This window comes from Lygodium microphyllum, chromosome 7, assembly GCF_053477565.2.
Source record: "Lygodium microphyllum isolate KBCC chromosome 7, Lygodium_microphyllum_v1.1.10, whole genome shotgun sequence".
NCBI classification, from domain to species: domain Eukaryota; kingdom Viridiplantae; phylum Streptophyta; class Polypodiopsida; order Schizaeales; family Lygodiaceae; genus Lygodium; species Lygodium microphyllum.
The window spans coordinates 127,563,993-127,589,029 of record NC_141141.1 but is presented as its reverse complement, the minus strand read 5'-3'; the positions used below and the strand labels follow the sequence as shown (position 1 = coordinate 127,589,029).

The 25,037-nt window shown below is 39.2% G+C and overlaps 2 protein-coding genes across 5 annotated transcripts; both read right to left on the bottom strand.

The window, feature by feature from the left end:
- Window positions 1–564: 564 nt before the first annotated feature.
- Window positions 565–5,236, bottom strand: LOC148033934 (cadmium/zinc-transporting ATPase HMA2-like). 4 transcript variants are annotated; one of them, XM_087681918.1, is made up of 5 exons: window positions 4,726–5,236; window positions 4,548–4,615; window positions 2,578–2,717; window positions 2,383–2,451; window positions 565–2,244 (listed from the first exon to the last, which is right to left on the bottom strand). In XM_087681918.1, exons 1-5 carry the CDS (start codon window positions 4,890–4,892, stop codon window positions 1,612–1,614), a joined length of 1,077 nt encoding a protein of 358 aa, XP_087538044.1. In that variant the 5' UTR covers window positions 4,893–5,236; the 3' UTR covers window positions 565–1,611. The 4 variants fall into 4 exon arrangements, with proteins under 4 accessions (XP_087538044.1, XP_087538042.1, XP_087538045.1 ...); XM_087681916.1 differs by having other exon boundaries at window positions 2,578–2,718; window positions 2,835–4,623; window positions 4,726–4,864; XM_087681919.1 differs by having other exon boundaries at window positions 4,548–4,623; window positions 4,726–4,864.
- Window positions 5,237–17,305: 12,069 nt separating this feature from the next.
- Window positions 17,306–20,013, bottom strand: LOC148033933 (peroxidase 57-like). Its single transcript, XM_087682404.1, has 4 exons — window positions 19,479–20,013; window positions 18,966–19,154; window positions 18,233–18,392; window positions 17,306–18,020 (listed from the first exon to the last, which is right to left on the bottom strand). The coding sequence occupies exons 1-4, from the start codon at window positions 19,734–19,736 to the stop codon at window positions 17,626–17,628; spliced, it is 1,002 nt and encodes a 333-aa protein (XP_087538530.1). The 5' UTR covers window positions 19,737–20,013; the 3' UTR covers window positions 17,306–17,625.
- Between the last annotated feature and the right edge of the window lie 5,024 nt (window positions 20,014–25,037).

Here is a 25,037-nt window from a genome sequence, read left to right as displayed (position 1 = left end):
TTATATTCTTATCCAATTTGTGTTTTATTTTTTTAAAATATCTCCAAAGCAAAACCATGAAACCGTCCCATGACTAGTAGAGACAAATCTAATTCTCTATTAAAGGTTGAATAATCAACATCAATAAAATTTTGTTTGTTGAGCCAAAGATGTAGACTATTATAGAGATATAGTCTATATTACAAATATATTTTTGGGATAACAATTAGGATTATTTTTAAGAGCCCTTGTCTATAATAATATACAAACAACGAGTCATTGGGGTATTTGTTGAGATTTTAAGGTGCCAATGCCAGCAACATATGCAAATTGATTTGAAGCATTGGGTAGATAGGAATATTAAAGGATATATAAGATCCAATTAGACACTAGATGTTGGAAAGGGGTTTATTAGAGATGTAGACTCTATTAGATATGTAAATAATTCCACGAGTCTTGGTAGCTAATATTATCACTGATGAAACAAAACATTTTTAATTTAAAGAATCTTGAGTGTTAACAAGATCCCTTTAAGTCTTCCAATTTTGATGAGACATCAAAAATCTCTACAAGACTTGTGTTTGGAATGATGATGATCGACAAAGTCTACTCATTGTACTCACAGAGATAATTGATGCGGTGCACGCACCAAAAATCACCAAGAGTTGAGTCATCGAAGGCCGGGAGGGGAGTAAGATTTTATAACAAATTGGTGATGCTATCAATATGATCATGTGACTTATCTTTTTCTAGAATTCTTCAATAACGAAATAGAGAAATAAATATTGATAAACTCAAAATTTTTTAAAAAAGTTCTCATCCTACCGTTGAAACACTAACCTTAATATATTTTCCCTCTATAACATTTTGGAACTCCCGTCTTCTCTTCTTTTTCCCTTTTTCCATTCTGCAACATAGCAGGCCGTACTCTGTGAATTGAGTGGAGGTGCACAGATTTCATGATAGAGAAAGAAAAGACATCATAGATTGCAATATCGGTCACCATCACTAAGCTCCAGTCTAGATACAATTTTGCAATGTCTTATAAGCTTCTTTCATGTAACACGTTTTTTTAATATAGTATGGCTATGGTCGTCAGCGGATTCTCCTTCTCTTTCTCTAGAGAAGCACAAGCATCCCCCATGTAAGAAATAATTTCCACTAAAGGAATGCAGTTTGTGCTCTTGCACACAAGAATTGCAAAAAAGTTCTTCTCAAGAGCCCACTTCCAAAACAGCCCCTGCTTAATGTCCCTGCTAATTGCCTCGATGTTGTAGGTGGCTAGAGTAAGACTATCTTGGTACCTAGCCATGCTTGTCATTTTGAATGTTAGTTTTGTCAAAACCTTTCTCTTGGCAAGACAATGAATGTGAATAGAAGACAAGACAGGAAACAAGAATAGGTGGCAAGCCTCTATTACTGCTGCAAATCGATCCATCCTCTGTTTGTCTTGTCTAGGATGTAGGTGCCAAGGACCACCATGAATCTTGGATGCAACTGTTTAACTACTTTACGACGTAGAAGTATGAAAACTGATGCAATTACATACCTTCTAAAAAATATGAATCTTTGTTTTTGCCCCCAAAAAAACCTATAAAAGAATAGCAAAAAGGTCCCTTCGATGTGCAGCATTCAAGTCAAATTCATCCAAGTTGGCCAAGCTGCAACAGAACATTGGATGTCCAAAGATGTTCCTCTTTGAATGACCAACATCACATGATTGCAACAGCTTGTGCTGGTGGCTGTGATCATGCCTCTGATGCACTGATCATGACAATGTTTATATCCACTGTGATGGTGATCATGATTATGTTGACGTATACTGCAAGAGCCATTAGTTCTAGTCTGTCTGCCTAGCAATAACATGCTATTGAAGATCACAAGCAGGCAAGTGTCCACATCAACAACAACAACACCCCATAGGGATGCATATGCAGCTGCCACAAGCACAATAACTATCAGCTGGACTGTGATTGACACGAATATGTTTTGCTCGATCTTTTTTCGTGCTTTGCATGCTAACTCCACAGCATGTGCAAGGTTCTTAAGATTATTGGTCATGAGAGCAACATCTGCAGTCTCCATGGCCATAGCTGAACCAATAGCACCCATGGCAATGCCAACATCAGCTGCTGCTAAAGCAGGTGCATCATTTATGCCATCTCCCACCATGCCAGTCAATCCCTTTTCCTTGAGTTGCCTAAGCACACTCACCTTTTCTTCAGGAAGTAGTTGGGCGTGCACTTCAACAGAATTGGTGCCGAACTACATTTTAACCAAATTAATTAGATGATCACAGTGATTTTGTTGATTAGTATTTATCTGAGCATATATGTAATAGATGTCAAGAGATGCCTAGTAAACTGTATTGTAGGTGAGCTAAAAATGTCAAGTCAGCATCACCTTCATGTTTACAGCATTTGCTACAGTTAGACTATCTCTGGTAAGCATGACAATGTGGAGGCCCAACCTCTGCACATATCTCCCAGTTATCCCTCTTTGATTAGAATAGATAGGAAGAAAAATTTTAGTTCTCATTAGGTAATGGCACAATTAGACATTTAGAGTGGGTAAAATCATTAGAAATAAATTTCTCACCTTTATGTTATGCACAGCTTCAAGTGCTTCAGTGCAAAGCTGATCACCAGCACATAAAATCACTTCTAGTTTTTCGTTCACACCTATCCAACAAATTGTCCATCCTTGACTCTTCCAGGTTTCTATGGTCTCTTCTATGTCTGCAGATAGTACAAACCAAAATGTTACATTACATATAACAACAAACAAATGAAGAAACATGCTTATAGATGTACTCTGGCCTCTACCAAATGCCCTGTTCTATATCCATACATATCGTGATCAGTCCATTGAAACCGGTTTGCTAGTCTCTCATTACCAATGTGTATTTGGTGGCCATCAAGCACACCACTAACGCCTTCCCTATCTATAATTGTGAAGTCCTCAACTTGACTTGAAGGCTCAATTCCATATTGCAACTTTGCATATGAAACAAGGGCTGAGGCCATTGGGTGGCTTGATTTGCTCTCGACACATGACATCCTGTAACAAGTATTTGAATTAACCAGTCCCTTTGTCAAAGTTCCTGTTTTGTCCAAGGCCATAACCTTAAGCTTCCCAAGAGCCTCTAGAGAGCTTCCAGTTTTCACAAGAAACCCCATTTGAGCGCATAAGCCCCTGATCTGTACTGTCTTGGAATTTGGGTTCATCGATGAGACTTGATTAGTATCAGATTACAGCCTAAAGATCGATTATCAGGCTTTAACCTAAGTGATTGGAATTAGAGCTCATAGATGATTGATGTCAGCGCAGGTCCTGTGGCGTGTCAATCGCAGGAGCTAAAGCTCAGTGCACACCTTGACCTCTTGAATAGCAAGTAGGCCCAGCTTCCTCAATCTGAGGAGTCTCATGCATACATCCTTCTTGGGTTCACAGCCCAACCCTCTAGCATCCCATGTTACCATTGTGATCTTGGACATTGCAGCTTCACTCATAAATCTGAATCTCATCACTCTTCCCCTGGTTCTCATCCAGAACGACATACCAGTTTCTATCAATTAGTGGCTTGTGGGCGAGTTTTTGAGAGCTACTTTCTTCCTGTTCTTGCCTTTGGCTTTGTTTGCTAGATGCACATTCTCTTTGTATGCTTTTCAATCTTTTGATTAGTTGTACCCCCTGCATGCGCTGCTCAGGCCTTCTTCTGCTCCTCTTAGACTAGGGCATGATCCTAATGTTTGCCATTCCCCTCCTCCTCGCCTGTCGGATCCTTTTGTTGCATGGCCTGCATATCTGGTTTTTTCCTGTCATCCAGTGGGGTAGACTCTATGGACTAGATAAAGTGGCTTGGCCAAAAAGAATTTGCTCACGTCTCATGCACGCCAGATGACCAGCAGTACTCAACCGCTATACAGATCAACAATGATCGTGCAACATAGAAGGCGCAGCACTAGGACTCTAATGCAAGCATCTCGGCCAGCTCCCATCATCATCATCAATATGATATCACACATGATCAGGGTCTCTATCGTGATTGACAAGCTTTTCAGCAGGATTTTGAGAGCATGCTGAAGCAATTCTGGGTATTCATCTATCCCGAGGCATACAATTTACAAGTTGCTGATCCTGACCTTCAGTATGACCGTTTCACAAAGGCATTCCTCCCCCACTCTAACCCTTAAGATCTCAGCCTTGGCAACTACTTCAGCGAGCACATCTTCAAGATTGTTCTTCTGCAGAGCTCCTTCGTTACACTAGACCCCTCTGAAGCACACTTCTTCTTCTTGCCCTTCTCTGTCAATGTCCTCAGAAATGACCCCAGGGTGAAGACGGAGGACCAGATCGCAAGATTCGTTGCAGGGTATGTGCACAATGTCAGCATGAGGTGCACATACTGGAACAGGACACAAGGGGCCGACCATTTTTATGTATGCTATCACTCTATCTGTGGGGGCTACGACAGTCTCCATGAGCCCATCCTTGCAGAAGAACGCTGTCTAGGTGGTGTGTTCATCGAATTACTATCTCAGAACGTACAATGTGCACAAAGATACCTCCTTCTTCTCGTCTATTTGCCATTCCCCTCCTCCTTCTCACCTGTCGGGTCCTTTTGTTGCATGGCCTGCACATCTGGTTTTTTCTAGTCATCCAGTGGGGTAGACTCTATGGACTAGATAAAGTGGCTTGCCCAAAAAGAATATGTAAATACCAGAGTTAGAGTGCGCAGCATACCTTTGTTTGAGAGAGAACGGAACAAGTGTTTTGAGAACCACCTTATCCTTACTGAGCTCACCCTTGCTTTGGTTGAAAGCCTTCTGGTCAGCTGATCGTAGTGAGCTTTTGATCGGATCACCAAAATCAGCAGTATAGCAGTAGCAACGCCATGCCCGACCTGCCATTCTATGAAGCCATGGATGCTCTGTGCAGTGGCTGCTCTGCTGCGCAGCTACCCGCTGTAATTCCTGATGCGCGTTGTGGGTTAATTATGATGCCTGGTCAGTCCCAGTCTTCTGGCAGCAGTACTACACTGACTACAGTGTGCATGTGAAGACATCACGAATGAGAGCTAGCCACATGTCTATTACATCATGATTCATACCTCTCCTCCTTTATTTCCCTCAAGTAGCTCTAGTGATTCCTCGAATTTGTCTAGTTTAGATCGATCCAACACCCACTTGATTACCAATCGTTTTCAGTATTAGCTACCAAGGATTTTAAACAAGCCACAACACGATAAGTTTTCTCCTTCTTCTTAGCTCTCTGTCTATTAAAGAAGGAATTAGGGCCTATGTTTTAACGTAGGCCCCCTACTTAATTGAACAAGAAGGTCCCCCTACTTATTACACTTAAGCTTATTCCCTATTTGCAAATAATAAACTACCTATGCACTTAAGCATCCCCCTTGTTTGTGTACATCAAATACATGTATTAAAACTTCTTTCAAAACAAACAAAGTATGTTGCTCTAGAGCCCCACTTGGACTCTTCATCACAAGAAAGAGCAAACTTACACCTAGCTCCAAGCCATTAGTCTTCCTCACTCTTCCTATCCTTATGTTTTCCCTCATTTTTCCTCGACTTTCCAATTCCTTATCTTGGCCTCATACCCACTTATGTGCTCATCAACTAATGCCAATGTTTACAAAATTTGACCCCATCACTTTAAGTGTTTAGGAAAGATTACTTCTTTTTAATTGTTTTTAAGGAAGTGTTTGGGAAGTGTTTGGGAAAGATTGCTTCTTTTCAATTGGTTTTAATTTTTTTTAAGGAAGTGTTTGAGAATAACAAACTAGTATAGACTATGATATCAACTACAAAGTCTGGTTTTAAATGTAGCTCTATTGCTAAACTAGTATAGACTATGATATTAACTGCGCAACTAAAATATGTTATTAACGTAAACTATGTTATGGGCCATTTTTTTGCAATCTTGGAGTTTTAATCGTGGAGCTCATAATTTCATCAACCTTTTGAAGATACTCAAGTAAGGGATTTCTTCTTCTACAAGCACATTAAGAAAATGCACATGTAACTATAATTGTGCACATAGTACTGAAGGTTGGCAATTAGTGAATCGTAGTACTTATTTTAGACATGCTAAAAATGACATGCTTGGGATTATGCATTCTTCTCTAGAAAGATCACATCCTAGTGAACCAAGGGACTCAAATGTGCAAGGAGATCATCTTGAGAACCGAAGGCACAAAGAATCATCTCTAATGCATGGTGAAACTAACATAGATTAATTAAATAGATGACGTAGGTGGTGTCATTGCCTTGCATATTGTAATGGTGGGAGGAGTGTTGGTCCACAAACTTTTATTAGGCACCACGAGTTGAAGGCCAAATATGATGCACTAAGTATGCAAATTGGTCTTACTCCTTCTAATGAAAGGCAACATGAACAAGGCAATGATCAAACTATCAATACTTCTATAAGTCCCCCCTTTAGTCATGACAACAACTCAATTAACCATGTTGAGTCTCCTCAAATAGATCCTTCTATTGACAATCACATATCTATTACTGGGCCATCATTATATCAACAAACTATATAAAAAATAATTGAGCTTCAAGCTCTTTGGGATGAGAACCAGATATCAATTAGTGCACAAGAGAAGATGCTCCAATTATTGTTTGGAGACATGGGCAATCCAAGGGCTAGGGCTCAAAGAGTTGAAGAGTGCAAGCCAAGTTTAAGTAAGCTATTAGTGCTACTACCTAATACATGGGATGGAAACCTTGATGGAGTGAGAGTCCCGACATCTTGGGAGCAACTTGACTCTATGTATCATGGTCTTGGCATGGTCCAACCTGAGCGCTATAGGTTTTGCATGGGAAGTAAAAACAATGATCATGAAATTGAACTTCTTACACCTAGTAAAGAAGATTCTTGTGCCAAAGATGTAGTCTTGTGTTCTTGCAAACAAAAAATGCGAAAAAGAATACTAAAGCGTGATTGTATTGAATGTTGTGAAAAGTGTAAAAAATGCAATAAACCAAGGAGAGAAATGTTAGCTATTGATTATTTACCTCTAAAGAAACAATTAGAGCTTTTAGTGTGATCCAAGACACTTTGTCATGATTTCCTAAGCATGTGGCGTCATAAAACAATATGGTTAGGGAAAGATATCCATATGCAATCAGAATTCATAAACGAGTTTTGGGATGGAACAAAGTGTCGTGAGTATCAAGATTTTTGGAATCTTGATGCTGAGTATGAGATGGTTGTTGCGTGCAACAACCCTACATGTGGGAAAGTATATACAGATTTTCCAAGGTCTTGTTTTTCAATAGTTCTAGAACAAGTTTTTGACCAAGAGATGCACGAGCATAATTTTGTTTGTAAAAAATGTCGGCATCTCAACAAATGTAAAAGGAAAATGTGTAGAGGTGATCCTCAGAACTTGGCACTTCTTTTACATTGGGATGGCTTCCAAGCCTCTCGTACCACTCAAAAGGACTGTGGTGTGGCTGAAATTAAGGTTCTTAATGGTGGGAAGGGTTCCATACTAGGCATTATTCCTATTTTATTCATACCTTTTAGTTGCTCTGAATTTATTCGCAATACTCTTGATGTATTTCAAACTTTTTTAAGACCACTTATTAGTGAGCTACAAGACCTTTACATAAATGGTATGCAAGTGTCATACAACTACCCTGTAGAAAAGATTTTTGAAAATCCAATGGGACAATCAAACTTTTGTGTTGTTAGATTAATACTAATGATGGTTAGAGGGGATCATCTTGCACAATGCAAAATAGGATCCTTCAAAGATAGTGGGCGATTCTTTTGTCGTAGAGACAAAGCCCAAGCTACTCTTGATACTAGTAATCCCTCATTCCAAAGACGTTACCTTTATGATGGTAGTCGATATCAAGCAATATATCCTCCAACCCAAAGGTCCATGGGTGAAATGATTGATGCCTTATCAAGTTCAAAGAGGGCATCCACACAAGCTGAAAAGGATGGAAAACTAAAGCTTGTAGGATTAGCTAAAGAGTCTATTCTATGGAAATTGTATGATTTGTATGGTTTTAACTTGTCAATAAACTTGGTATATGATGTGATGCATGTGTTATCTCTAAATATATTTCAAAAATACATACGAGTACTCATGAGAGCCATGTCCAATGAAAAGAAAAAGATGATAGATTTTTGTTGTGAAAATGCTTATAAGCTCTCTCCACCCTTTATTCGTCATGGACGGTGGCCTCGTAATCCAAGTAAGTACAATGAAAGCTTTAAGGCCGAAGAGAACCAAAAGTTCATCCAATGGTGCTTACCATATATTTTAGGTATAGTTGACGAGATACCAAAGTCAAATTTTGACCTAGGCTTGTTGCTCATAGATATTGCACATGCCTTCTATAGTTATAGTCGATGTATTGGTTGGTCATAAGAGTGTTTAGGTGTTGTGTGTACTTTGTTTCCTTCTTGGAGAGTTCGAAAGGAAGAAGCCTTCGGTGCTACTTCTTCTCCCTTAGAACACGTTGCAGGAAATGGAGAACTACTAGATGACATATTGAGACATGGATCGCATGATGTGTATTGGTGTTGTGACTTTGAGCGAAAGGTAGCATTATATATAACAGTAAAGACTAATAATCGCTTTAACGAAATATCTTATGTAAATTATTATAAGAGGACATTCTTTACTTCAATATTTAAGTTATTAGAAATGGAAGTAGATGGGCTTTTGCCACATGAAAGAATGCTTATCCAAGTACATGCCTGTCTTGTTTTACCTGATGGTTATGCTTTCACTGATTACCAGACACTGTGTTGTTATTCATTTCATGAGAATGGAATTGTGGAGGTTTCTTCAATTGAGAAGGCAAAGGAGATGTGGAAACTTTTTGAAAGAGATGATTCCCAATATCCTTGTAACATAATGATGCGTGAAAAAGGCATTTAAATCACAAAAAAGAGAAGAGAACGTAGGCCCCTTTCATCAGAAGAACAGAAATATATTGCGCAATTTCTTGGTCTTCAAGAGAATGCACTAGTAGGACAACTAGTTACCACATATAGAAGAATTCTTTATAATGGAGAAATATACAAGATCGCAGATGACATCGTGGTAAAAACTAACACTTTTTGTAGTACGTTAGAAAGTATAGGTCATTGGAAAGCAAGACTCACTATTTTTTTTTCCATTTAATGGGATGGAGAGTATTACACCTTTTTTAGTGGAGAATATTGCAAGCAATGCATAATTGTAAAAGAAAAAGAAGAATGCTTACTTATAGATCCAATCATGGGAATGAGTGTACTACAAACTCAATGACTTCCATTTACATGGGATTGCATAAGACCATTGAGTTCTTTATTGCATAAGTTTGTTCCTTTACCTTTACATAATAGACTTGTTGTATATAGGTAAAAGATCTAATTCAAAGAACAAGATTATTACAAATAGGGGCAGTTGGTTGTATACCTCCTTGGTTGGAAAAATATGATATTATGTTGGTAAGAAAATATGATGATATAGATGGAGAGTACATTCATGCAATGATAAGAGAGGTAAATTATGAAGAAAAAAGGTGCAAATTGTCATGGTTGAAGTGTGATCATAATAGAAGTACATGGAGAATTGATATTGATGAAGATATTTGGAGGGATTGGAACTTGTGTAGCATGGTAATGTCAAACTTTGAAGTTACAAAGAGAAGGAGAGTAACATTATCAATTGGAGAGTCTATGGATGTTCCAATAGTGTGGAGATCACGTGATGTAACTTGACTGCTTTAGAGAGAGAGAGAGCGTGTGTGTGTTCCATTCTTGGAGATCCAAATGGGTGCTAGTAGCATTGGTCATAATGGACATCATTTTCTGATCGCCATCCCATTGTGTATATCATAATGCTTTATCTATGGGTGTTTGTATATCAGGACGGTATCTCGTGGATATAGCTCATGTTGTGATCTCATGTATAGGTAGTTGGACCTTTGTGTGTATGTGTGCATGTGTGATTAGTAAAGAATGAGAAGATTTCTTGCTTCAATGAAGAAGATTAATGTATGGATATAATCTCTTGTTTGAGGAATACTAGCATATAAAGTTGTAAATTTGATTTTAGCTTGTATCTTGTTTGATTTTAGCTTGTCTCATTGTTTGTATAGTTGTATATTGTATTGTTGTATGGTGTTTTTCTTTAAAAATTAAAAGCCCATTAAAATCATTGAGAGTGAGAGAAAAAGAGAGTGCGATCATTGTTGTATCCTTTTTATATGATTGATTGATTCTTTATTGGTTGAATATTAACATAGTTTCTTGATTTAATTTTAGCTTGTCTCATGGCCTCCCCAAGTCAACAAACTATAGATTCAATGATGCAAACTATCATCACTCTGCAAAAAACAATTGAGGAACTAAAATCAAAGAATCATAGTTCTGAACAAACAGTGAGCATGAGCAAACTTGTTTCAATACAAAGTAAAAGAGTCCAGTTGCCACCTCAAAAGCAAATCAAGAGTATACAAATAGGGGATGTATCTCTGATGAAGACTCCTACATATGACCAGATTTTCAAACCACCTAAAAGGATTAGTCGAGAAGACCAATATGAGTTTGGAAAACCATTTTTACTAATATACTATTGAGATACGCAAAATGTTAGGTATTATGCTAATCACATAAAAGTATATAATTGGGTCAAGAGCCATGAGATTGGCAATGATTTGCGGTTTCATAATAATAGAGATAACAAACATAGAATTTTAGAGATCATAGATCAAAACTATGATCAAATTTTACCCCTTGAGTTTCCTGGTGCTACTTACCTTTCACTACAACAGAAACGAGGCATAGACGCGCAAAGTCGGGCGCGTCTATCATAGTGTCTATAAGTGCGTGTAAATGTGCGTGTAAATAGACGCGAATTGTGCGTCTATATATCCGCGCAAATAGACACTAATATAGACACGCCAATAGACGCACAATTATTTAACCACCTAAAATTGCAATTCACATAATTAAAAAACCAAAGTTAATAATTATTTAACCACCTGAAATTGATTCTTGAGCATGCACGTGTGCGCATTATAAAAACCATAGAATTAAGAATACACATTGAATCATTGAATTAAAAAAATAGAGTTAATAATTACTCGAAGTACCATTGGCATCCTCGAAGTGAGCAAGGACACCACAATATTGGGTATTTCTCTTTTCATCTATACATTGAGTTCGAATATGTTTATCCTCATACCAAAGTGCATTGAATAATGTGCACTAGTCGTAAAAGATAAAAGATCAAACTAGACATGTTGGACCCTCACGAGGTGTTCAAATAACTAGACATGCTGGACCATCACGAGGTGTCTGTAGCAAAATATACTGGGTAGATGAAAGAGCCCTTAAGCTATGGTACACTTACTTGGGCCTTAAAACAAAGATCAGCATTACTTTTACTCTAGACTTGGATAAAAGTGCCAGTGAAGACTCGAGTGTTTTATGGCTCGAGACTCAATCTATGAATGGAAAAACATCACGTCTACATCTAGGTTCTATCCCACCCTTCAAGTTCAAAAAGGGCATGGGGTTTGGAATTCTTGGCTTTTTTAAAGGCAAGCCAAAACCATTGAATAGTTTGATGGAAGGCCCTTCCTTTTTCTATTTTGAAAATGTTGAGAACGTTCCCAATTCAGAGTGGGAGACCATCAAACGACATTTTAATGGCATAGATCCAGAGTTCACTGACTCTAGATATTTTTCAGCATGCTTTAGGCTGAGTGGTTATGTTTATAACCTTCCAGTAGATGGAAGAAGGTTGATCCTTCCCCCTGCTCCCATGACAATCTTTGAGGTGCTTCCGAAAACAAAGAAGTATTGGCCCCCATGGGATCTGAGAGAGAAGCTGAATTGCATAAACACACGGGGTGCCCCTAGCACTATATGTGGATTGATCAAAAAAATATTTTCTTCCCACAAAGAAAGCAAGATACCTTCTTATCTTCAACATGAGATTGTCCTGGCATGCAAAATATGGAACTTGGTTTGGGTCAGCCCAGGCCAAGCTGGCCCACTTGAACCCCATGAGATTGAGCTGGTGCTTGGATATGATCGTGACCACACTTGAGGCTGCTCTACCCTTTCAAATCGGTATGATGCATTGGGCAACTCATTTCAGGTCAATACTATTGCGTACAGTCCTTCACCACTGAAAGAATTATATCCGCAAGGTTTAACAGTTCTGTCCTTATTCTCGAGCCTTGGTGGGAAAGAAGTGGCATTGCACAAATTGGGCATAATTTTGAAGGCTGTTGTTATTGTGGAGATCAATGATAAATGTAAAAATATAATAGCCAGCTAGTGAAACAAAACCTTACAAACATGGCCGATTTCAAATGGAGGATGATTTTAGAGATCTTACTGATGATAAGTTGGCTGAGATTGTGGATGTAGTGGGAAAGATTGACCTCATAATTGGGGGAAGCCCCTGCAACAATCTCTCAGGCAACAATAGAGTAAGCAGGGTAGGCTTGGGTGGCAAATAATCCTATCTTTTCTTTAAATTTCCCAAGATTCTGAGTAGTTTAAAACATATTCTACTTCAAGGTGAATAGGAACTTGTAGAAGTCAATGGAGTATCCTAAAAATGACGATACTTTAATTACTATATTAAGTCACTTCATGTACATATCTTTGATTGATTGATGGATAATATGCCTTTCTCTATCTCTTTCGTGTACATCTTCATTGCATTATTTTTCTCTAGCTAAAAACCATTCGTGCTTTATCCACCTATTGATACGTAAGTGGGATAATATGCAATTGTAAGTGGAATGGTCTAGTAAGTCACTACATATATATGTGCCAATTGACTTCCCAATGTGTTATCTCTTATCCTCAAGCTTTGTTATATATATCACCACATAGGTCAATTGATTCCCTAAATGCATGCATTGATTCCTTAAATTGTTCCTTCGCGTCTGTAAGTGCATGTAACAGGAATTCTCTGCGCATATACATGCGCCATTACACGCGCTGACAGATGCGTCACGCAAGTATAGAAAAATTTTAAAAAAGTTATGGCTTTCTTTTCAAACCTGTGCTTTCCTGCGTTTTTTGCGCGTACTCGTGTCTATCTATCACTTCATGAAGACAATGAGGCAAGGAAATAAGAGTAAAAAGAGGACAAGAGGAAAGAAGAGCCAAAGAGTAAAGCACAAGAGCCAAACAGCAAGGAAGAGAACAAGATTGAAGCAACTTACCAAGGGAAGGGAGAAGGAGGACAAGGAGCTTGCAACCTAGCCGCGGCCACCCGTTGGAACAAGCAAAGAAGGTGAGTTCTTCTTCTCTCTCTCAATCTTGTTTGCTTTCTCTGTTTGTTTGTCTCTCTCTTCTCTCTCTTCACATGCTGGATCTTGTCATCTATGGAGGTTTTTTGTTTTTTAAGCAAGTTTGAGAAGAAATGGTGCGACTGTGCATGTCTGTCAGCGCGTCCAGATGACAGTGTAGACGCAGCTATAGACGCGGAAGTAGACGCGCTGACAGACGCCGACAGAGACGCGCTGACAGACGCCCACAGAGACGCGCTGACAGACGCTCACAGAGACGCAGGTGTAGACGCGCACAGAGACGCATGTATAGACGCTGTATGTAATATGTTTTATCTACACATGGTAATATGATTTTTCTTGTGTAGATGTGGAATCCTGGATCCTCCAGCACCCCATTCAACAAGGAGCAATTCATGGGGGAGATGACCAATTATCTTGGTCGCCCTCCCACTGCAGATGAGGTTTTCAGTGTGATGTCTGGGACACCTATCACATCTTTACCTACACAGGGATCAGCTGAGGTACATGGATCGGCTGAAGCACGTGCATCTGCAGAAGCACATGTATCGAGTGAGGTAGAGGGTAGTGCACGTCGAGGGAGAAGAGAGAGTGGTGCGGGAGGACGAGGAGGTCGAGGGCTTTGTGGGGGTTGCCTAGGTGGTGGCTCTCGATTACCCTCATCGAAAAATGAGAGAGGTGAGCCTCCACAAATGTAGTACTCTATCACTGATGTTGGTGGTATCTTGCATGACTTTGAGGGGAGGGAAGTGATAGCCTACTTGAGGAGTATCGTGCATGCCACATACAAAGATTGCACGATTCCCTTCAAGTACCAAAAAAATGGTTTGTGGCAAGAGGTGCTGCGGGCAGTACATAAAAGGTACCCTAATCCCGAGAATTCACGATTCTCAGATGATTGGGGACGGTCAAAGGTGAGAGACGCGCTTCATAACAAGAGATCTCACCTTATGACGCGCGCCAAGGAGTCATTGCGGAGATAAGAGCAAGGGCGCCCTGGATATGGCCAACCACCCAATTGCCACCGCAAGGAGTGGAAAGAGGCCAAGAAGAGAGCAGCGGAGAAAATGACAAGTCGCCAGCATGGAGAGGCGCGACATATCCAGATGGCAACCATGGGATCGTCGCATTATGGATCGGGTGGCAGGGAGTCATGGGAGGCTGAGTTTGTAAGTATTATTTGATTTTTTAAAAATTAAATATTGTAATTTGTTTCACTTCATTATGTAGTGTGTTTTAATATGTTGTATGTTCAAATTGTTTTGTAGTATCATATCGTTGGTAGGATGCCTACTCCTAGAGAGGTAGGCTACCATCGAGGTCATAACCGGGCGTCCACTTAGCAGCATTTCTACGAGGAGGGACTCATTACGGAGGAGCAATATAATCGCGCCATGAGGATTCCACCACCAGAAGAGGTATATTTTATTTTTTACATGAAAAGTATAGATAACTCTAATTTATTGTTTGTAATGGTATTTATATACCTTAATCCTTTGTGTAGGCAAACCCTGATGCAGTTGAGGATAGCGAAGGGGGGACTAGCAGTAGCGGTGGTGGCAATGGCAGCGGCACAGACAGCGGTGGTGGTAGCGATGATGATGCCTCTTTTGAGGAGATATAGAGGAGCCCCATGCATGCATGCCTCCCCTTGGCTTGTAATTTTCATTTTTGATATGTATTACTTTCAGCTAGTGCTTGCAACCATGACGTCACAAGCACTAGAACTCATAATGTAAAAACCTTTCATCTATATATATGAAATTTCGTGTGCTACATATATTGTTTTGTTTTCAGTATCCAATCTTCGAAATAATCTTTCTCTGTTTTTCCTAAGCATACAATTTGATGTTGATGGGGAAAAAGAAACCAGAGAGCATGTGGCTTGCAAAGCCACATGCTCTCTGGGTTTTTTTTCATACCTCTATTTTGCGCGTCTATCAGCGCGTCTAAATTGCAGGATAAATGCGCGTCTATTCTCGTCAAAAACTTTCAGAGTAAACGCGATTTTAGACGCGTAGATACACGCTTGTATAGACGCACAATATGAATATGTTCACTTTTTTATAAATATGATTATATATTTACGTAGCGCGTTTATACGCGCGTCTATAGGCGCGTCTAAGTGTGCATGTAACTCTGATCATAAGCGCGCTTTTAGACGCGATTTTGTAGATGCGCAAATAGACGCGTTAATAAACGCGCCCGACATTTTTTTTCACAATTCAAATATTGCGTCTACAAGCGTGTCTATGAACCCTTTTTGTTGTAGTGTTTGGAAAAAGGAGGATGTATATCTGTATTATCTTTTTGTTGCTCAAAATCTCAGAAAGAAACTCAAGAGGAAAAGATCATCTTTGGTGGATATATCTTAGGTAAGCATACTTATTTATCAAAATTCTCTCACCATGGATTATATACATAAGAAATTGGTACTGATTGGCACAACTATGTTTTTTTAATAGAAGAATCATAGCTTCAAGCAAGTAGATATACAATAAAAACTGGTAAGATTTGCAATTTTCATCTCAAGTTTTATTTTTTCTATTGTATAATTTTTATTATATTTATATTTATTATAATAATTTTACTTTAAGTTTCTTAGATATATTTACATTTCATTATATTTTCTCTAAAATTTTAGGATACAAGTGATGAGGTGTATTATCCACAACTTATGGTGGAAGAACAATGTATCTTTTCTGAGAATAGTGTAACACATGTATGTACATCGTTCACTCATTTAAATATTTTAATATTTGGAGTTTTTAGTTTTTGATATTGACTTCAATTTTCTTGCTTGTACTGGTTGGAATCTCACAATGATGGTCCGCCTCTTGTTTCAATTTCTGCTTCCGAAAAATGTCAAAAAAATAATGAAATGGTTAGTATACCTTGGTTTGTAGTCTTTTTCCATTTGATTATCTCTAACACTTAACCTATGTTTAAGGACTATTTAAACTCAGATCATAGTTTTATGGAGCTACTACAAGAAATTCCATCTGTATGAGGAATATATACATATATTCTTAATTTTTGTATACTTTTAAATTAAAAGATATTTCATTTTAAGTTTTACTTTTCTTGTATTATAGGGTTCATGAAGTAGTGAACACTCTCTTCCACAAGATATGATCCAAGATTCTGACGAGATTGAAGTAGCACTGAAAAGTCTTCATGTACGAAAGGTATGCTTAGCCATCTCTTGATATTTTATTTTAATATATGCATTTAATAAATTATATCTAACTACAAACTTATTGTGATAAGATAAGCGAGAAAATGCAACAAAGCAAGCAACAACAAAAGGAGAGTAAGGGAAAAAATAAGAAATTATCTAAGGTGCTTCTTTGCATTTTTTAAACTAAATGTAGCATAATTTAATTTTGTTAACTTTATTTTCTTGTCTATACTATAGGCTCTTGACCATGTTGAGTCATCAAAAAATGTGGATTCTTTTAATATAGAATTGCCATCAAGAACTTCATCGGTAACTCAATGTTGTTAGATATTAAGACAATAGAGTAGCTAATTAACTTATGATGTAGTAGCACACTAATCTATGTTGTATTTCTAAAATGCAGGTTGTTGATGCATTTGAAGAGGAATGCCAAGAAACCATTCTCCTCAAATATTTAGACATCCAATCCATTGATGAGCTATATGCATCGTTAAAATCTACATATGGTGTTATTAAGAGAGATCCTACTTTTTTAGGAGGATGCAATGAGCAAACATTGCCAGCCATGAGAGAAGCTCTCGTGGATTGGTTACTCTATAGAGAGAAAATTCATGTCACAAAAAATCACAATAAACCTTTGAGTATTCATGATATATGCATCTTGAATTGACCTCTTTATTAATGAAGATAACATCTATTAAATTTTTAATTATTTTAATTTATATTTTTTACCATAATAGTAATTCTTAAAACTATTTATATGATTGCAACTAGTTTTCTTATATATAAAAAAATACTATATGATTAGTTTTAACTAGTCTGTTTATATAGTAAAAGTTCACTACATGGATAACTAGAGAATTTTGAAATTCCTATATAAGAATATTTTACTATATCACTAACTTGTAAAGTGTTCCACTTTTACTAGTTGACACTTTTTCTAGATACTTTGATAAGTATCTAGAAAATTTCTCTTTTTTTCTATATGGATAGATGTCTAAAGTTCCTTGTGTTAATTTCAAGCTGATCTTGTCCATCGGAAAAGAATAAATGAATCTGTGATGGGATATCAACGACTAGATATCGATGACTGGTCGAACATATATATATATATATATATATATATATAACGATGACCAACACTACTTAATTGACCCGGCGGCAGTTGAGACGGATCTCGCCGGCGGGGGCTGTTTTGATGCCGATGTTACCCATCTTGAGGATGGCTCGGACGAAGGCGGGGAAGAAGGCCGTGCGGGAGGTGAAGGAATCGACGAGGCGGCGGGCGCGAGGGTGGGCGGTGAGGGCCTGGTCGATCTGCAGGACGCCGTTCCTCAACTTCAGCTGCGTGAAAAAGGACGCGTCGAAGCGGTCCCGCGAGCCCTGGTCCAGCGCCACTACCGAGCTGGGGCTCCGGCATTGCCTGGCCAGCTTGGGCACCAGCTTCGGGTTCATGGTCGGGTCCGGCTTCCCCGTGCCTTGGAAGTTGGCCAACCTGTCGCTGAAGAAGAAACAGTGCGCGAACCCCGTCGTATGAGCCCCTGCTAGCCAGCCAATTATCTATTAATGCAATATTTTCATCATTTCATGTCTCTGAAGATCAAACGTGTGCTTTGCCACTAATTAGGGTTCCGGCAACACGTTCTAGCTACCACACGCCTTACGTGGGGCTCCGACGACCTTGGTGTCCCCGACAACCGCCATTGTAACAATCACCTATAATCTCATTGCCGTACATTATAAATTCGCTCACCTAGTAAGGCCACCATATCATTCAAGTTCAACCCTCTCTGGGCAAAGGATGCGCTCGCTTGGTCTACACTGAAGGTGGGCCCCGGTAAGCTGACATCTTGAGCCCTCGACACCTTGCCATCCAATCTTCCACCTCCCACTGCATAGCGTGGACCTGCAGCCTGTTGCATGTTTCATAACACATACGTACGTGAGTAGCAGGGATGGCTTCTTTCGTCAGACTCGGGCAAATTGATTCTTTCAGATTTTACAAAACATCAACGTTGGCCATAACATCTTTCAAGGATCATGCACTGAACTTATCTTTTAGGGCTAATTTAAAAACCATCCAGGCTTTGCTGCGCGGTTAAGCAAGAGATGATAAGGTACAACAAGTCTAGATAAGCTGATGACGCTGATGACAAATGGACTTGTAGATAATTAGTACACAGATGAATTGACCTTGTGTCTCACAAAGGTACTGTAAACTTGTCTTTTGACCTTTAACAGGCAAATCAATGGTCACCATCCGCCTCTCGATCATTGTTATACCGGCTACTATATGTGTACGTAAGGTCATGGTAAGTGTGCCATCGATCAAACTCACTAAGGTGTTAAACATAGCACTTATTGCAGTCATGTAAAACTTGTTTATACACATGATCGATCTTTGCTAAACCGTGTGTGAACGTGCTGTAAGTGTCCGCATGCAGTCGAAGGGTGGCGAGTTTATAAAGCAAGCGAGATTCACATACCAGAGCAATGGAGTCTCGGGTTGCATAGGCGATGATATCGGCGCACGAGACAGTTCGGGGGCAGGCTTTCTCGAGAGCGGCCTTGATTTGGTCGATGAGATCAAACTCTCGCACGGTCAGGTTGGGTCCTGACTCCTTCTCGGCTGTGTTGCCTGGTGTGGAATCCAGCAGAATGGAAGCATCGCAGCCCTGCAGTAATAATTGGACGTGGACGGTGGAGAGGATCATAACCATCAGCCATATAATTAACAATGATCATATTCGGTCCCTAGGTCAAATGATACAAATACTAATTAAGTTGAGTCATGCTGGGTCCCTAAAATAGCCAATATGATTGTCGTATAGCTAATAACCCTCCTTATAAGGTTAAATGATAATGCTTGGGTGACATCACACTAGGAAGCGGCAGCGCCGCTGTCGTTAAGCTAATTCCTATAGGATGATAAATATGGTTAGTTTTATTGAACTATACAGTAATTACTTTCGTAATTACGTTTTAAATGATATGATTACCTCGACAAAGCAATCATGGAAGAACACGCGCAGAAGGGCGGCTGTGATGGTGGGATTCCGAGCGAAGCGGGCCTTCACCACGCCAGCGATGACGGATTCCGCATTGGGACACGTCTTCCTGTAGAATCCCACGGTCGTGCCAGCAGCCTCTGCGTCCTCCTTCGCCGCGTTCATCGTCAGCGCCAGCATCAAGAGGAGGACTCCGCAAATGCTCATCATCGACGCGGGCCTAGTCTTTGTTAATGTTGCCACTTCCATCAGTGTTCACGATGAGAGAGGGAGTGAGGGATCTGACAGAGATATCTAGAGGGATCAGCGCTTTTGTTTGTTATTGTTATTGGATCAGCTAACACAGTAGGAATAGTACTGATGGCAGGAGGAATAGTACTGATGATCGTGATATTGTGGAGGATAGACGTAGTTCTGATTGAGCTATAAGGGAGATATACGTTCGCGCCTAATCTCGACCATATACTTGATCACACTGTACTACTACTGGTGCTGATTTATTATTATAACTTACAGGATAGAGAGCTCCACGCGATGGTTTGATGGCCTTCTGCCCCTGTTTATTATATAATAGATGCGGAGATCACTTATTGAAGGTTATACGTACAGGAAGAAAGCGCGTTAGCTTAGCTGTTGGCATTCGAGGCTGGAGTAGACGAGAAGATAAGCGTTGCATATTAGTTAGACTCTGAATCTGTTCAGGTCAACTCGCTCATACTTGTCAAATGCTCTCTGTGCAAGCATCTGAGTATTGGCCGTCCTCTCTCTCTCTCTCTCTCTCTCTCTCTCTCTCTCTCAGCTAAGTCAGAGGCCTAACTTAGCTGATCCGCCATAAGCGTTGACTTCCACAATTTCTCAGTCAGACTTCGACGGTGTCAAGGTTCACAACTCTCGTTTAAGCCATCCGTTTTAACCAATTAGGCCCAATAATATATTTGAGGTGCCGACAATCTTCATCCAACAATTGAGGTGCCAAAAATGTTAACGCGTGAGTGCGAGCTGAGCTGTCAACATCCAAATGCATTACGATAAAACGAAAGTGGGCACGACAGATTATTGTTTGTAATCATAAGATGGCTGGGTCGCATAATACGACTTTGACACATCGCAATAATTGTTGTTCCCTCTAAACGGATGCCAACTGATAGCTGCAATATTACTGAATGAACTTCGCGTCAAGACTAAAAGAAGCTAGATATTATCAGTACTTGGAAGCCCGACCCGCCTTAAAATAAGGGGCTATCATCGAACCTACTAGCACTTACCTCGAAATTTGATAGTGAAAATCGTAGCCGTCCTTCGAACAACAAGCAAAAAGCATTGTGTTCCTAACACCTTAGGAGCTTTAGACTTCTTTTATGTAGATACGAAAAAGTAGTATTATATCAATGAATTTCGGCAGTTACAAAAGATTGGTCTTATGGTTTTTTGAAGGATGTGATTCTAGCCACATCATTTCTACCAACTTTACCCAATTTCCCATACAACTCCTAAAGACCAAGGCTATTGTAAGCAATTTCCACTCCACTTGCATCTAAGTTCCTTAGAATAGCTGATTATTATGAGGCCCCCATGCCACTTTAAGATCGAGGAGTTGCATTAATTGTGTCTATCTTTGACCCTGAAGTCTCCCAAGATCCATGTTTCAAGTCTATCCTCTTCCCCCTCAACTTCTGGGAAGCGTTGCCAAACATGGGCCTAGACTGGCCAAATTTGGTAACCTCTCAAGAAAATGTGATTTAGAGTTTCCTCCTCTCCACAACAACATAAACCATTGGAAAATCCACGTTTTTTTAAGGTTGGAACCATAGAACATTGCTCTTACTAAGACCTTCCACAAGAACACCCTGTCCCCCAAGGGAAAGTGAGGGGCCCTAATATATCCCACACATTGCTCCAATTTCTCAATGAGCAATTGGGTCTCCCAAATCTAGTTAACCTTGACTAAACAAGTTGGCTTCCCACCATGCTGGCACTTGATCACTTCTGTGGAAAGCATTTTTTGCAATTCTTTACCTCCCAATCTAAGATAGGACAAAATGTCATTACTAGAGACGCATCGCCTTAGGTTGTGGAATCTAATTGCAACCCAATTCCTTTGATGTTAGGAAGATTGGGAAGGAGGGTTCTTAGCATTCCACCCACCCATGGATTGTTTAGAGTTGCAAAGCCAATGCTTGAACTTAGAGAAGCCTTTCTTAGCCAGATACATTGCCTTCCTTCTCAATGTTACGACTAAAGGAGGGCCAAATTTCCTACACCAGAAGACATCTTCATCAATCACTACATTAGGGAGCGCATCATTATTGTTAGCAAGGTCTAGAATTTTACCCCAAGTGGACACAGGTTGGGCTACAAAGCCTTGTGATTTAACCTTAGTGATGATATGAGATCTGGTTACATCAACACCTAAAAGACCCCATTACTAACACAACTTTAGGTTCTGCATAACTAGAAGGTGTGAAAGCATACATGCCCATGATGTTTCTTCTAACCATCCACCACGATGAGGGGTTGATACATCCATGGCTATTAGAACCAATACATTGGCCAATTGGTTTGGGCCCAATAGCTGACCTTTAATTCTCTAGTGCTATCCAAAACCCATTTGGTTTTAATAGTTTGAAGGACATCCACCCCAATAGACACACCTACATAATGAAATATGTTGCCCCTTCCACATGTACCCCCATTCCACTGCAAATTTTGGAGATCAATTTCAATCACACCAATAAGCTTAGATTTCTTTCAGTTTATGGAAACCGTGCAACTTGTTCATACAACTACATGTGAGACACATTGCATTAGCCACATTTGTGTACTCTAAGTGAAATCAAAAGATCATCTATAAATCCAAGGTCCAAAAGTTCCTTAGCTCTATACTTAATCCTCTTCTATCACAAATTGCATGTTGGGGGGACTTGCTTGAGCTACTCTACCAAACACACACCATACACACAAGAGAAAAATCACTCAAGAACACAAGAAGAAAGATGGTGGCTAAAACATTTTCTTATGGTTTATTATTCTTTCACACATTTTTCAATATACACAAAGTATAGATAAGGTACAATATAAAGGAAAGTGACCTACTAAGCTAAACAATGCATAACAAACTATATTGATTAACTGGCACTATAATTATTCTAGCTCTAGAAGGTGTAACAAACCAAATATAATAAATAATAAGTTTGTGACTATGTAAGATTCATAATGACCACCAACATGCTAAGTATAGATGTGCAGACCTATCTAACCAAGTTGTTCATTATCAATGTCTACACATGTCGAGCTTACCATCTCGACACTCCCCCTTAAGCTCAACTATATCTCTGTAATATCAAGCAAGCTTCAAAAATTTCAAAGCGTTTCTTCACTCAATTCCTTCATGAATATATCAGCTATCTTCATAACATATACCAAGTCGATCTCACCCACAAGTACCTTCTCTCTCACAAAGTGATAATGTATATCCATCTATTTTGTCCTAACATGGAACATAGGATTCTGAGCCAATTGTATGCTACTTATGTCATCACAATGAATGATAACTAGACTATCTACTTGCACATCCAAATAACCTAACAACTTTTGCATCCATACTACCTCAAATGATGCCATAGTAGCACCTCTATACTCAACTCTGTACTCTATAAAGCAAATATAGATTACTTTTTGATACTCCATGTAACTACTTCACTACTAAGAAAAAACATGAATCTGCTGGTAGATCTTCTATCAGAAATGCTACTGGCCAAATATGTATATGTGTATCCAAACACTTGTATATTCTAACCTAGCTCATAAAAAAGTCCATAATGCAGAGTGAACTTCACATATGGACTTTTTTAATAAGGCTAACAAGATAGCTCAAGTCTAGCCTTATAATAGTCTAGCCTTATAATAGTAGTAGTAGTAGTAGTAGTAGTAGTAGTAGAGAGAGAGAGAGAGATTTTGTTAAAGGTGCATCTTGGGTGTGTTCGGCGCTTCGGGAAGGTGAGTACTAAGAAATAAGTTGACTAATAAGGCTAACAAGATAGCTCAAGTCTAGCCTTATAATAGTCATGTAAATCAAACTCCCTACTATCCTTTTTAATATAGTAGGGTCTTCTATTTTATCCCCAAGGTCAACACTCAGCTTCACATTTTACTCCAATGGTGCTGAAAGAGACTTACACTCTGGCATACCATACTTGGATAATATATCCAGTCTATACTATCTTTGGAACAACCACATACCATGATTACATCTAATCAACTCAATACCAAGAAAGTACCTCAACTCACCCAAATCCTTCATCTCAAACTTCTTCTTCAAAAGGTTCTTAACTTTAGTAATCTCGTTGTCACTATCACCTGTAATAATCAAGTCATCTACATAGATAACTATGATGACCAAATCAATATCAAAAACATAAAAGAAAATGTTGATAAGATACTATTTGATCTTGTCAGACCATGCTTTAGGTGCTTGCTTCAACTCATAGAGCATCTTCTTTGATCAACACACATATGGGGGATAGTAGTAGTAGTAGTAGTAGTAGTAGTAGTAGTAGTAGTAGTAGTAGTAGTAGTAGAGAGAGAGAGAGAGAGAGAGAGGTTTTGTTAAAGGTGCACCTTTGGTGTGTTCAAGAAGGCGAGTACTAGTAGTGGTAGTGGTAGTGGTAGTGGTAGTGGTAGTAGTAGTAGTAGTAGAGAGAGAGAGAGAGAGAGAGAGAGAGAGAGAGAGAGAGAGAGAGAGAGAGAGATTTTGTTAAAGGTGCATCTTGGGTGTGTTCGGCGCTTCGAGAAGGTGAGTACTAAGAAATAATGTGATCTTAGAGTATTCACTTGGTAAATTATTAGAACATTTTATAGGCTAGAAATTGTTAGGAAAACTACAAAATTCTAGAACTCAAGAGAAATCATAATGAATTTTTCAAGATAGATTTATTAAGAACGAACCCCGAAGAAATGAGTCAAGGATATGGTTTGATCTAGAAGCTTTGATAGAAGATTTTAAGACAAAAAATATCTCTAAGTTAAAGAAACTCACTTAAGGCCAAGAAACTTGGTTACAAGAATAAACCTTAAACTGGGAAGTTAGAGACTCCAAAATCTAGATACACTTACTTAAATTCCAAGGGGAAGAGTTCATTATTTGAAATTCAAGTATCGATTGCTACTAGATTAATCATCACTTGAAAGTTGCATGATTGATTGAAGTCATAACTACTTGAAGACATCAATCTTGTTTGTGATTTTCTAGATTAAATCTTGATTGAATTAAGTATTGGAACATATAAAAATTGAGAAGTCCTATAGAAGATCTACAAAAGCTCAATGGAGGTTCAATAGAAGACATAAAAACATACAGCCACTACAAGGGAATGGGGCAATAGCGACGCCGATTAGCGACGGCGGATATCGGCGTCGCTATAGGCGTCGCTATTGGCATCGCAATTGGTGTCGCTATTTGCGTCGCAAATGGCGACGCAAATAGCGATGCCATTTGCGACGCATATAGCGACGCCGCAGGGAAAAAAAGCGCGGCCGAAACCAGAGCGCTGT

Coding starts and splice junctions, on each gene's coding strand:
- LOC148033934 (XM_087681916.1), bottom strand. CDS start 3,206: ATGAACCCAAATTCCAAGACAGTACAGATCAGGGGCTTATGCGCTCAA. Junction 2,719..2,834: donor GGTTTCAATGGACTGATCAC/GATATGTATGGA, acceptor GTACTATCTGCA/GACATAGAAGAGACCATAGA. Junction 2,245..2,382: donor CAAATGCTGTAAACATGAAG/GTGATGCTGACT, acceptor GTTAAAATGTAG/TTCGGCACCAATTCTGTTGA.
- LOC148033933 (XM_087682404.1), bottom strand. CDS start 19,736: ATGGAAGTGGCAACATTAACAAAGACTAGGCCCGCGTCGATGATGAGC. Junction 19,155..19,478: donor TCCATGATTGCTTTGTCGAG/GTAATCATATCA, acceptor TTATTACTGCAG/GGCTGCGATGCTTCCATTCT. Junction 18,393..18,965: donor CCCGAGACTCCATTGCTCTG/GTATGTGAATCT, acceptor AACATGCAACAG/GCTGCAGGTCCACGCTATGC.